The sequence below is a fragment of the Diabrotica virgifera genome, chromosome 2, assembly GCF_917563875.1.
Source record: "Diabrotica virgifera virgifera chromosome 2, PGI_DIABVI_V3a".
Taxonomy (NCBI): Eukaryota; Metazoa; Arthropoda; class Insecta; order Coleoptera; family Chrysomelidae; genus Diabrotica; species Diabrotica virgifera.
The window spans coordinates 75,565,396-75,579,260 of NC_065444.1; the positions used below are offsets into that span (position 1 = coordinate 75,565,396).

The window sequence follows — 13,865 nt, forward strand, 5'->3', positions numbered from 1 at the left end:
TTTATAAATATGTTAAAGTAAAAAGTTCTACTCATAAATTTCGCCGCTAATTGTTTATTAATTGTTTAAACAATAACAATTGTTTTGTATAAATAATGTTAAGAATATGGGTGAATTCAACATTTTATTTTGATAAAAAATGTTTTTATTTTAGTTTTGATTATGCTGAACCCGAATCTGACATTACAATTTGCAAATTCAAAATGGCGGATTCAAAATGGCGGATTTTTCCTAAAAATCCTTAAAAAGTAGTTGTAAAATCCGAATTTTTTTTATAAAACGTGTTTGTTTACATATATGTGGATATTTTTGAGAGGTTGCTAAACCTGAATCAAATTTTGATAATTTAAATTATAAAATGGCAGATCCAAAATGGCGGATAACTTAAAAAATAGTTGTAAAATCATAATTTCTTTACAAAATGTATTTATTTCTACATATTATATTTATTTTTGAGAGCTTTGATAAACCTAACTTAAATGTTAACATTATAAACTATAAAATGGCGGATCCAAAATGCGGATTTTCTAAAAAGAACATAAAAAAGAACATTTTTCTAAAACATTTATTGTCTTTATTTTTAACAGGTTGTTGAATCTGAATTAAAGATTAAAAATTTAAATTTCAAAATGGCGGATCCAAAATGGCGGATGTTTAAATGAAAAACAAGTAGAATCCAATCAAACAAATATGGAATTTCATTCTTAAAAAAAAGATAAACAAATAATTTTCACAATTATATTAAAAATTAAAATGTATTACACAGAATATTTAAAAAAAAACAAATTTTCGATTAGAAGGATATAATTACATATTGAAACATAGTTTTTAATTCCAAACAACTTTTCTTGATAAAAATTTTCGATATTGTGAAATATAAAGGTACTTTACTCTTGAGTGAAATTCATATTTTTTGACATACCTCGTACAAAATTAACAAAATTTGATATTTGATGGTTGCATCTTATGTTATATACGATGCAGAGTATTTTATAAAGAATAACTTTTTTCGTAAAACTGATATTAAAAAAGTTATCAATATGTTCCAAGTTTCGCAGACATACTGTATAAGAGCTAAAAAAAATTTTTTTATTGAACATTTATTATTGTTGAAGCTTATTAATAAATGTATTTTAGGTAAGTTTTACAGAAAAAAGTTTTGATCACTCTGTATATACATTTTTTCATCTGGTAATTTTCGGTTTTTGTATTACATTTTTGTTATCTTTCTTAGTTTTCTCAAAAAGAAATTGTTTATTTCATTTTTAAACTAAAATAATTCAGTGTTTTTTAAAAATTACATCCCAAGCTTTAAAAAAATAGCAAAAAAATTGTATTAGATTTATTCAAACTTGAGTAATACCGTCTTAAAATGGTGGAAATTCTGTAAAACTACGAAGTTTTCAAAAATTACATTTTTTAAGACATCGTATTATTTGAATTAAATTTTTGAGATTTTTTTTAATGAAACATCGTTTAGTAAGTTGATTGAGAGGTAAGTTATGCAAATTTGAGAGTTTTATAAGTAAAATTGTATTAGTTACACATTTTTAAATCATTTTAAACAAAATTCATGTAAGGCTCATTTTCCGCCCACACCGTACTTATGTCCATACATTTTATTTCTTTTTATTACAACCATAAGATAGCTTATTTAATCTTCTTTCATGTCCAATTTGTAAAATTTCTTTTGATCTATTAGTTAAAGAATTACATTTAAAAAACTCAACCGTGCACTTCTTCCAACGCTAGTTTACAGTGCGCCAATGTGTGTGAGAAGGGTGACTTTAGCGTTATAAATAAAAAATTACAGAAGCTAGAGATTTAATTTTAGAAAAATCTTTATATAAGGTTTTTTTTGTAAAATTTTCTGAATTTTTCAATGGTCAAGTCAGTTTTTTTCTAAAAATTATATTTTCGAAGTTATTTAAAAAAACATCTAACTTCGCTGTTCATTTGTTTAATAAAAAATGAAGCACCCACTTCTCGAGTAGAACTTTTTGATATGTTGTTTATTAAACATTTCTTAATGAAATTACAAAAAGTTTTATCTTGTTTGATTTTTTCCGAAGTGAAAATCTAAATGCACTCCCCTACATGATCATTATCTATTATGACATCTACACTCCTACCGGAGTGATTGCCGCTCTCTTTGGGCTCTTCCGATTCGTTTGCCGCGAGGAATCAGTCTGCATTAACATTTTATTTTTACAATTGTAGCCCTGGATCCCGCGTACCAAAAAAAATTGATCAATAGCAAGCTGAAAATTTGTTAATAGCTTAGCGGTGTGTAGTCGGACAAACTTTGATGTATGGGAACACTGTAACAGGGGAAGTTTTAATTTTGGAACGGGTTAAAAATATGGAACGTCAGAGTACGAAAACGTTCCTTGGATTTTGTTAGACAGAATTTCCAATTGATTTGTTACCATTGCATTAAACTCTCATGCAAAAAATCAGACTGGTGTTTATCACCAACTGGGCATTTTAATGAGTGGAATGAGTGGAATAGCAGTCTGATTTTTGCATGAGAGTTTAATGAAAGGGTAACAAATCAATTGGAAGTTCTGTCCGACAAAATACATGGAACGTTTTCGTAATCTGACGTTCCAAATTTTTAAACTGTTCCACAATTAAAACTTCCCCTGTTCCAGTGTTCCCATACATCAAAGTTTGTCCGACTAGACACCGTTAAGTTATTTACAAATTTTCAGCTTGCTATTAATAAACTTTTTTTTGGTACGCGGGATCCAGGTCTATTGGTTGTGTGACTTGGAATCTTCTACTACATTTTCCCATTCGTTCTTCTTTTTGCTTATGGTTGTCCATTCTTTAACTGCCATCTTCTTAAGGTCCGCAATTATCTGGTTCTCCCATCTCGTTTTCGGTCTTCCTCGAGGTCTGCCTGATACTGAGCTACTTTGACCGATAATTTTAAATGGGACCTTAAGGCAAGTGATAGCTCGTTTGAAATGCATTGAAAATATCTATTGAATCATACTAAGTTCGTATTTTATTCATCAAATCAGTTGATTTTGATGAATAACGTATGTCCCTAAAGTTTTCGGAAAATTTTAGATTTTATAGTATTATTGGTAGGAAGCATTGAATCAAGTTGCCATTGAAAACCAAAATTAGTAAACAACTTAAACGATATAAAAAATGTCACTTTTGACAAGTACGGTTCGTTAAGGTGTCGTACAAACTTAATATTCGTCAAAGTATTTATCGTTTAGTTGGACTAGCGGTTAGTTGGTTAGCGTATACGCTCTGAGCTTCGCTGGTGTCGCTCCTAGCGGATTACTAATGCAACTTTCATCGGTAATTTTTAAATTTATTATTTAATTTTTATCGCTTAATATTTACAACGCAAAAAAGTAATTAAATTGTAATCGATTTTTTAAGATTTTGCTAATCATTTTGACGTTCTATTAATGAAATATTAATTTCTTACTTCGAATACTTTCACAATGATCGTGTATATGGCGCTAAGATTAATAGATTAATTTAAAATTACATATTACGGAACAATAAAAAAACTTAAATTCAGTATTTAAAACGTAAGTATATTTAAGGTAAAAATATATACCACAGCTTTGACCAACTAATATTTTTTATAATTAATGATTTTAATTTTAATTTTAAACTAATCACTTTGACATTTATGTCAAATTTCCAGTAAACGTTTACAGACTTGTCACTACTGGCGCTCGCGAATTTTTAGATATCCCCTCTACGTACGAGCTCACAGCGTATAAGCAAAACCGTTCAAAAGATACGAGGGGAGCGAATTTTTGACAAGCACTGTATATACAGAAACATATATATTTATATGCAGAACATCAAAACTTAAAAAAGTTATGAATTGAATTTTGTTTATTAAATCTCATCTTAATAATCATTAAAAATAATCAATCATAAATTTTAGAGATTCTTCAGAAGACGAAAGAATTGCATTGAAGAAAAAAGGAACTAAAGATAAGAAATCCAAGTCTAAAAGCTCTTGTAAGTCTTTATTCAATATTTGTTCAAGGAAACGAAGCACATACTCAGATACAACACCTCTGCTTCCTATTAGTTTAAAAGATACAACCCCGACTGGTGTTTTGTCCAAACTGAGCCTACGGAGATCTCAAAATATAAATGAAGACGAGTCTTTATTTCAAAAATCACTTGAACTTGATAGAGTGCCACCAGAAGATTTTAATGTTGATGAAGAAAGTGTCAGTCTTTTGTCTAAAGAAGAAGTTGATGAACTCGATGATGTTGACGATGAGGAAGGTACTAATATTCTTGTAAAAGTAATCAATTTGTTTGTTAAATATTATAGAATTTTTTGTATAAACAATATTTTAGAAAGTTTTTTATATAATTAGTTTATTATCAAAAATGTGCCATTAGATAAGACTATGAAAATAATCAAAACTAAATTAGAGAATGATGATAAATTGACAACTCTCTCTCTCTCTCATAGAACAAGTTGGGCCCTAGCCTCTCCTAGCAGCCGCCTCCAAGTATCTCTGTCTCTGGCTGCTCTCCTCCAGTTGTCCACCCTCAATATCTCTTTAGCATCTGTCTCACTTCGTCTATCCACCTCTGACTGGCCGACGTCCCACCATTGTTCCGCTAGGCGTTCTGCTAGGTGTTCTGTCATTAAAATTGACAACTAGAACAAGACTAACTGTACCACCCAGGCAACCAAGTGACGTTAATAACGTCGAGGAAACGTCAGTTTTTGGTTGAATATATATACACGTGTTTAAACATTACGTCGTAGAAAAGTCTTTTGTAGGTGATTTTATATACGTAAGATTATTGACGTTAAAATACGTTTAAAAACACGTTTTCATTTGATAGCCTAAGTCTGACGTCACAAAATTGGGAGGAGCTTAAAGACTTAGTAATGCTTATGACTCTAAACAATTTCCGTAAGAAATTTTTCATTTATTGTTTACATGCTTTGTGTCGTAAATAAGACTTTTCATTTAGATATTTAGTTGAAGAAACGTTAATTAATAAGTTTTTGTTCGTTTTTCTTAACTGAGTTAGTTCAATGCAATAGTTCTTCTTGAAACTGTTTGAGGTTATGTTATTTGTTTTGTTTTAGTGTTTATTTTCTGTTAATGAACTAATTATGTGTTATCGAGTTTAATTAAATTAATTTGTTAATAAATGATTTTATCTACTCTATGTCATATTATGTATCAGTTTTTAGTTTGTGAAAACTGTCATTATAGATAGCAGTGCGTGAAGGGTTTAAAGTGTGCGTGAAGTAACAATGTATGTTAAATGGGATTTATTTTTTCGCACACTTTCAATGGGTTTTTTGCACACTTTCATATAATCAAGTATCCTTAACTTTCGCGTTGTCATGGTGGGGACAATATGAGCAATGACTTACAACAAAATTTTTGACAGTTTTGTGGTTTGAAAGTAGTTAGGATTTTTAAATGTCAAAGTTCTAAAAATTGTAGAATAGAAATGAATAATTCCAACGACGAAGAGTTACATTTTTTTTATTTGTTTATCGTAGAGTTGATAAAATATTGTATAAAACTGTGCGTGAAGTACTTTTTGCGAACTTACGCGATGTATAGCACTCGCTCCGTTGTCGCTCGTGCTCTAAATATCGCGTGCGTTCGCAAAAAGCATACTTCACGAACTGTTTTATAAATAACTATATTAGTTTATATGTTGTTTCAGTTTTGACACAGTAAGTATACCTATATAAAAAGTGAAAATTCTGTATTTGTTGTATTGAGGGTATTGTAATTCTATACATTTTAGATAGTCTTCCATTTGGTTTTACTTTCAGCCTATGGGCTAAATTTAAAACAGTTAAATGAAAAATTGCAGTACGAACAATGCCCATACGAATAATTGTTGTGTATTTTTGAAACCATAAAATGAAAAATAATCTAAACACCACATAAAAACTACGTTATTGATATCACGTAGTTTAAAACGTGATAAAAATGACGTCAATTGTGGTGGGACAAATTCACGTGACTTTCGACGTCGAAAAAACGTGATAAATTGACGTGGTTTGGTGATAATTATGACGTCTTTTCAACGTTTTGTAAACGTTATTTGGTTGCCTGGGCAGTTCTAATGGAGTTATTGATATGTACTCATAATGCTTATTATCAACTAAAATAATACATTTTATAAAAAAATTGGTCTAGCAATTGGCTCTGCTTTATATCAATTATTAGCGAATTTATTTATGGAATATTTCGAAAGAAATATTAAATCTAAAGAAAATTTAAATCGCACAGTATGGTGAAAAACGTGTTCAATATTTTTCAAAAATCTACCGAATGGTACAAAACATGCCCCCACCCTACCCCAAGGGAAGGGATGAGGGGCAACTTTGAAATGTTTAATTTTAATCCCTTATTTTTTATTGCACATTCTGATTTTACAAAACATTCTTAAAAAACGGTATTCAGTACCATAAAAATTAGTTTGCAGGCTTCTGATCTGTATATGTTTTTCTGTGATTACAGCACCATCTATCAGAAATCGAAAAAAGTTCAGATAAAACTTCTTTGCCTTTTCACGTAGAACCCTAATTTGCAATAAAAATGTGGTTTTCTATTTGGGTATTTAAGGATTTCCTCAACCCCACCCCCATAGGGTGAGATAGAGGGGTGGTGTTTGGTGCCATTCGATAGATTTTCAAAAATATTCAACACTGGTTTTTTGGTTTTTCATTTGTAAGTGTGTTTCTGGAGATATAGACCGTTTCTATGATTTAGGTACCTATGGTAAGGCGATAAATCGTTTTTTCCGTTGACAGCGCCATTTATCAAAAATAATAAAAATATTCATTATAAAAGATTCTTATTATTTTTTGAGGAATTCAAACCTGCAAAAAAGTAGGGATTCCTATTTAAGATTTCAAAATTGCCTCCCTCCCTTTTATAGGAAGTGTAACTGGGGAGTCGTGTTTGGTGTTGTTTCATAGATTTTTGAAAAATATTTTAACACATTTTTACAGTTTTTCGATCCGATCTTCGTTTCCCAAAATATTCGACCGTCCTTCTTCTTTTGGCATACCCTGTATATTATTTATTACAAATCTGTATTTATCTTTTTAGTTTTGGCTCTCTTTAAAAAAACCTCAGATTCGGGACACTCAAGTACTACTTCATCTACAGAACTGTATTCATATTCCTACCAATACCAAAAAAGTGAACAAAAATTAAACTCCTGGGAAATACCATCTAGAGATGTTGAAAAACAGGACATACCAGACTACGCCAGCATGGATACCTTTCGAGAAGAATCAGATGAGGAGTTTGTTGCTTCTGAAAATTTAGACGAAAGTATTAGTGAAGGGGAAATAGAAGATGAGTATAAATTTTCGAGGACAAAATATTCTTCAACTTTGACCAATGTGGAGGAACTGCCTCTAGATACCGATGCTATACAGAAAAGTTATACGGAGATGGATTCAACTGAAAAAGAGAGAGTTGATGTAGGAACTTCGATTTCAGGTAAGATCATTTTATTTACTTTATCTTTATTTTCGTATTTATGTAACATGTAGGGGAGACCGGGGTAAAACGGGATACTTAAGAAAGAAAACATCATAGAAAGAAAACTAAACTGTGTAGTAAAAAATAAAAAAGATAGACAGGATCACTTGCTATTAAACTTCATGTAACTGACTTTATTTGTAATTCAAATTGCTTTGTTATTTGGTTATAAAGAACTTAACTTATTAGCCCGATATTCCCATTTTTCCCCGGTTACGGGACAAAATGGGAAATGCTACGGGAAAAAATGGATATGTATTTTAGTCAAGCTGACAGAGTTCACAAATATGAGCACCTTCACCTTCATCCTCAACACCTGCGTAGGAATTATGAGCCCATCCATGGCAGACACTACACACTACCCATCCTTCAGTTGACTGCAAATATAAGTATCCACAGTAGATGCAACCACAATCTTCATCATCTTCTGATGAGTCAGTGTTCATCTCGTTTTCTTCTTCAGTTTTATTTGATTTTTTTATTAGTTTCAGTTTTAGTCAGATTCATCTTACAAATTTAAATGCTGTTAAGTAGTGGCAATGTAGGAGAGCGGGGCAATATGGGATAATATCCCGTCTTGCCCCGACCGCTTTGCCCCAACAGACATCAAATTTCAAATAAAATTAGTAATTTCTAACGTAATAAGTATAAAATGGTCCACAGCACGCATTATTAAAATTCAGTAACATATCTATCATATGTGAATGAAAAACGTGATAAGACTTGTTTACTCGCCTATAGCACTTCTATAAATATCACCAAAGTTTTTAACAAAACAAAAGGAAACGGATTTTATGCCTGTAAAGGAGCGCACTACGTGACTAGAAGTTTCTTTCTAATGACTGAAGTGAGTCAACCCACTTTCATCCGAATGGTGCTATTGCCGATATTATGACGACGATAAGTTATGCAGACCGATGCATTTCCCGTTCTGCCCCGAGCCTCATTTTGCCCCGGTCTCCCCTATGCGTTGTAATTTCTTCTTTTCAGCCTTGCCAGCTCCGGGTGATTTTCAAAATGCCTGATACCGGGTAGGTATCAGGCTATCCCCAACAGTTTTCTTATTTTCTACACTCAATATCTTCGTGGGAAGGAAACTATGTTCAAATTGTTATTGCTTGGTCTTATCTTGATGGACTTTAAGTTATTTGAAAAATTATATGAAAGAAATAATATTTTTAAAAAATCGTGTCTATTTCTATGATGGCGCAAATGAAAGGAATAAATTCGTTCTTTCGTAAGCCGACGACTTTATGGAAAATCCCAAAATAGGTCAATTTTTATTTTTAAATTATGATTTTTTTGGCATATATGTCATACTAGTGACGTTATCCATCTGGGCGTGGTCACGTAATCGATGCATTTTTTAAATGATAATAGAGGTTGTGTGCTAGTTCATTTGAAAATTTATTCAATTCTCTATTCACTAATATAAACATTTGGCCAATTTTTTATAATTAAATAATTGACACAAAACGAAGAATGTGCGATATTGAAACTTTCTACGAAGACCTAGACAATATTTTAAAATCCATTAAAACGCAGGATGTTACAATTATAATGGGAGATTTTAACGTAAAGGTTGGAGACGAAAAAGTAGAAGAATGTACAGGAGGATATGGTCTGGGCAACAGAAACGAAAGAGGTGACAGGCTTATCGAATTTTGCCAAAACAATAATTTTGTCATAACTAATACATTGTTTAAAATGCCAAAGAGAAGACTATATACCTGGAAGTCACCAGCAGATCAAGAAGGGAGAATTGTAAGAAACCAAATAGATTATGTATTGATTAGACAAAGATACAAGAACGCAATTATATCTTCAAAAACCTATCCAGGTGCCGACATAGGATCAGATCACAATCCAGTAGTGACCAAAATTAGGCTCAAAATGAAAATAATAAAACGCAGAACAACAGATGTAAAAAATCGGTACAAGTAAACTAAGAAACCCACTCATAAAACAACGCCTGACAGATGAAATTAATAACCTTTTAATGAATGTTAAAGAACAAATCCAACAAAATACTGAAACAGAAACAAAATGGTTATTAATAAAGACAGAAATAGATAAATGTCAAAAAGAAATTCTTACACCAACCAGATACAAAAAGAAACAATGGATGACGGAGGAAATTTTAGATTTAATGGAAGAAAGACGTCAGCATAAAAACAAAGATAATCAGATGTACAAAAATGTGGATAAACAAATAAAATCCAAAATTAAACAGGCTAAAGAACAGTGGTTAAAAGAACAATGCGCAGAAATAGAAGAACACCAGAAAAGACATGATAATTTTAACACACATAAAAAAATTAAGGAATTAACGCAGATCAGCAGAAAAAGAAAACCGGGAATACTAAAAGATACAGATGGGAAACTTGTGTTGAGTACTAACGAAAAATTAAAAAGATGGACAGAATACATAAATGAATTGTTCAAAGACAATAGAACAGAGCAGATGGAAGTCGAAGTAGAAGATGATACGGTTTTGAAGATATTAAAAGAAGAAATTAAATCGGCATTAAAAAACAGCAAAAATGGTAAAGCAGTAGGTCCAGACCAAATCCCAGTAGAAAGCTTAAAATGTATAAATGATGAAACCTTAGACATTATCGTAGACTTGTTTAACACAGTGTACAAAACAGGAAACATACCAAAACAATGGTTACTCTCAACCTTGTGTGCTATCCCTAAAAATACAAACGCTAAAGATTGCAGTGAATACAGAACAGTATCATTAATAAGTCACATTCTCAAATTATTCTTGAAAATAATACATGGTCGTATAAATAAAAAACTAGAAGAAGGAATAGATGATAGTCAGTTTGGGTTCAGAAACGGACTAGGCACCAGAGAGGCGTTATTTGCTTTTAATGTGTTAGCTCAAAGATGCATGGACATGAATGTGGATGTACATGTTTGTTACGTTGATTTTGAGAAGGCTTTTGACAAAGTAAGACATGAAAAATTAGTCCAAATTCTAAAGACAAAAAACATAGACAAAAGGGACTTACGAATAATAACAAACCTTTACTGGAATCAAAGAGCACAAATTGTAATAGATAACGAACCCAGTCCAGAAATTGAAATCAGGAGAGGAGTTCCGCAGGGATGTATTATGTCTCCATTACTCTTTAATGCATATAGTGAAGCCATTTTTGAAGAAGCATTGCTATCTCAAAGTGAAGGAATAATAATTAACGGAAGATCTATTAACAACATACGATATGCAGATGACACCGTGATTATAGCAAGCTCTGCTGAACAACTCCAACTACTACTGAACAAAACAAACAATTTCTGTAAAGAATATGGACTAAAAATGAATATAAAAAAGACCAAATACATGATAATAACTAAGAAAACAAACATACAAACAAGCATACATTTGGGAAATGTACCGATAGAAAGGGTTGATAAATACAAATACCTAGGAACCTGGATTTCAGAGAAAAATGATCAAACAACAGAAATAAGGACCAGGATAGAAATAGCAAGAAATGCGTTTGTAAAAATGAAAACAGTTCGCTGCAACAAAGACCTTAGCTTAGAACTGAGAGCAAGAGCTTTGAGATGCTACGTGTTCTCGATACTACAATATGGACTTGAAAGCTGGACATTAAAGCAAGAACACATAAATAAGCTACAGTCATTTGAAATGTGGTGTTACAGAAGAATGCTTAGAATAGCATGGACACAGAGGAAAACGAACACGGAAGTACTGCGAGAAATGGGTAAAGAATGCGAAATAATAAACACAATAAAAATAAGAAAGTTACAATATCTGGGACACGTAATGAGGGGACCGCGATATGAAATGCTAAGACTGATAATACAGGGAAAGATAAGAGGCGGAAGGAGTATAGGAAGAAGGAGAGTGTCATGGTTAAAGAATTTAAGGGACTGGTTTAGATGCAGTTCTATAGAACTCTTTAGAGCAGCGGTGGATAGAGTAAAGATAGTGATGATGATATCCAACCTCCGATTAGGAGACGGCACTTGAAGAAGAAGAAGAAGAAGAATGTGTGTAATTTATTTAATTCAAAATACATTTTACTGCTGTTAGAAAACATAAAAAAAATTATTTAAGAAATAAACATTTTCTTTTCACTTATATTCAATGTTCAAGCTGCCACCCATTTACCTCTTGGCAATTTGAACATTTAATTTAAGCGAAAATCAATGGTTTTTAATTAAAAGGAAACAGTAGCGAGCAACAGGTAGCGAAAAAGCGTTCCAAGATTAGGGCTGTAATTTTGAATATTTTTTCGAGATATTTGGCACACGTATTCGTAATATAATAAAGAATAGCAGTACAGAGCCCAATTTGAAAAATATATTAATATGTGGAAATTACTCTGTAATTAAATACAATTATAAAAAAACGAACCTGTACCGCCATTAAGAAGAACAAAAAAATACACTTTCTTCAAATAAACTTTTTATCCGTGTGTCATTTTGGAACTACTAATGAAATAAAAAATTTTAGTAGTTCCAAAATTACACAAAATCTGGGCATCGGATAAAAAAGTTTATTTGAAGAAAGTGTATTTTTTTTCTTCTTAATGGCGGTACAGGCTCGTTTTTTTAATATTGTATTTAATTACAGCGTAGTTTCCACATATTAATATATTTTTCAAATTGGGCTCTGTACCGCCATTCTTTATTATATTACGAATACGTGTGCCAAATATCTCAAAAAAATATTTAAAATTACAGCCCAATCTTGGAACGAGTTTTTGCTACCTGTTGATCGCTACTGTTTCCTCTTAAATAAACATTTCTTGTTGTTTTCTCACAGCAATAACATGTATATTGAATTAAATAAACTACATTTGAGAGCAAAATAATCGACTCACTTGCTTAATTGTACTAATCTAAGAGCTAGTGAACTCTCCGAGTAACGGTCTTCCTGTAAGGCTAGAAATTTGTATAGTAATAATTCATAGCACACCAACGCTAAAAACCATGATCTGGCAGGCATCAGCCCTGTACGTGTATCTACCAGGTGATAGTCGGAGAGATAGAAGCGGATTTTGTGCGTGATAAGTAATATGGAAAAACTATACGGGGATATGTTGAATTAGTTGTGTACATGACTTTCACCAACTACCGGAAACCAGAGTTGGGGCCGAGGGTAGTTATAAGGGGTCAAAGTCGCGGATTTTTTAATTTTTTTATGACGCTCATGATCGAGATAGTGGACCAAAATTTGGGAATAAGTAGATCATGACATTACTAAGTAAAATCCCCAGAGCCGGAAACCAGAGTTGGGGGTGAGGGTAGTTATAAGGGGTCAAAGTCGCCGTTTTTATTATTTTTTTGTGACGCTCATGATCGAGAGAGTGCACCAAAATTTGGGAATAAGTAGGTCATGACGTAACTAAGTAAAATCTCCAGGCGTGGCACGCTGCGTGGCCGACAAAGGGGTGAGGCAGGGGTGAATATAAAAAATGTAAGGGGTTTTTTGCGACGTTCGTGATTGAGAGAGTGTACCAAAATTTGGGAATAAGTAGACCATGACATAACTAAGTAAAAGCCTCAGAGCCGGAAACCAGAGTTGGGCATGAGGGTAGTTATAAGGGGTCAAAATCGCCGTTTTTATTATTTTTTTTGTGACGTTCATCATCGAGATAGTGCACCAAAATTTGGGAATAAGTAGGTCATGAGGTAACTAAATACAATGTCCAGGGGCGGAACGCTGCGTAGCCGATAAAGGGGTGGGGGTAGGTGTGAATATAAAAAATATAAGGGGTTTTTTGCGACGTGCTAGATTGTGATAGTGCACCAAAATTTGGGAATAAGTAGACCATGACTTAGCTAAGTAAAATCCCCTGAGCCGGAAACCAGAGTTGGGGATGAGGGTAGTTTTAAGGGGCCAAAGTCGCAGTGTGTATTATTTTTTTTTGTGACCCGGCATAACATTTGTCCCCACGCAGCGTTCCGCCCCTGGAGATTTTACTTAGTAATGTCATGATCTACTTATTCCCAAATTTTGGTCCACTATCTCGATCATGAGCGTCATAAAAAAATTAAAAAATCCGGAACTTTGACCCCTTATAACTACCTTCCTTCCCCACTCTGGTTTCCGGCTCTGGGGATTATAATTATTTATGTCATGGTCTACTTTTACCCAAATTTTGGTGCTCTATCTCGATCACGAACGGCAAAAAAACCCCCATATATTTTTATACTCACCCCTGCCTACCACCCCTTTGTACCACAAGCAGCGTTCCGCCCCTAAAGATTTTACTTAGTTACGTCATAACCTACTTACTTCCAAATTTTGGTGCACTATCTCCATCATGAGCGCCA

At 32.6% G+C, this 13,865-nt stretch overlaps 1 protein-coding gene across 1 annotated transcript in view; it reads left to right on the top strand.

Moving 5' to 3' along the window:
* Positions 1-13,865, top strand: part of LOC114333517 (DC-STAMP domain-containing protein 2-like) — a 186,374-nt gene that overhangs the window by 149,243 nt on the left and 23,266 nt on the right. The window contains exons 11-12 of the mRNA XM_050643805.1: positions 3,929-4,281; positions 7,104-7,502. Coding sequence (XP_050499762.1) covers positions 3,929-4,281; positions 7,104-7,502 — 752 coding nt within the window. The remainder of the gene's footprint in view (positions 1-3,928; positions 4,282-7,103; positions 7,503-13,865) is intronic.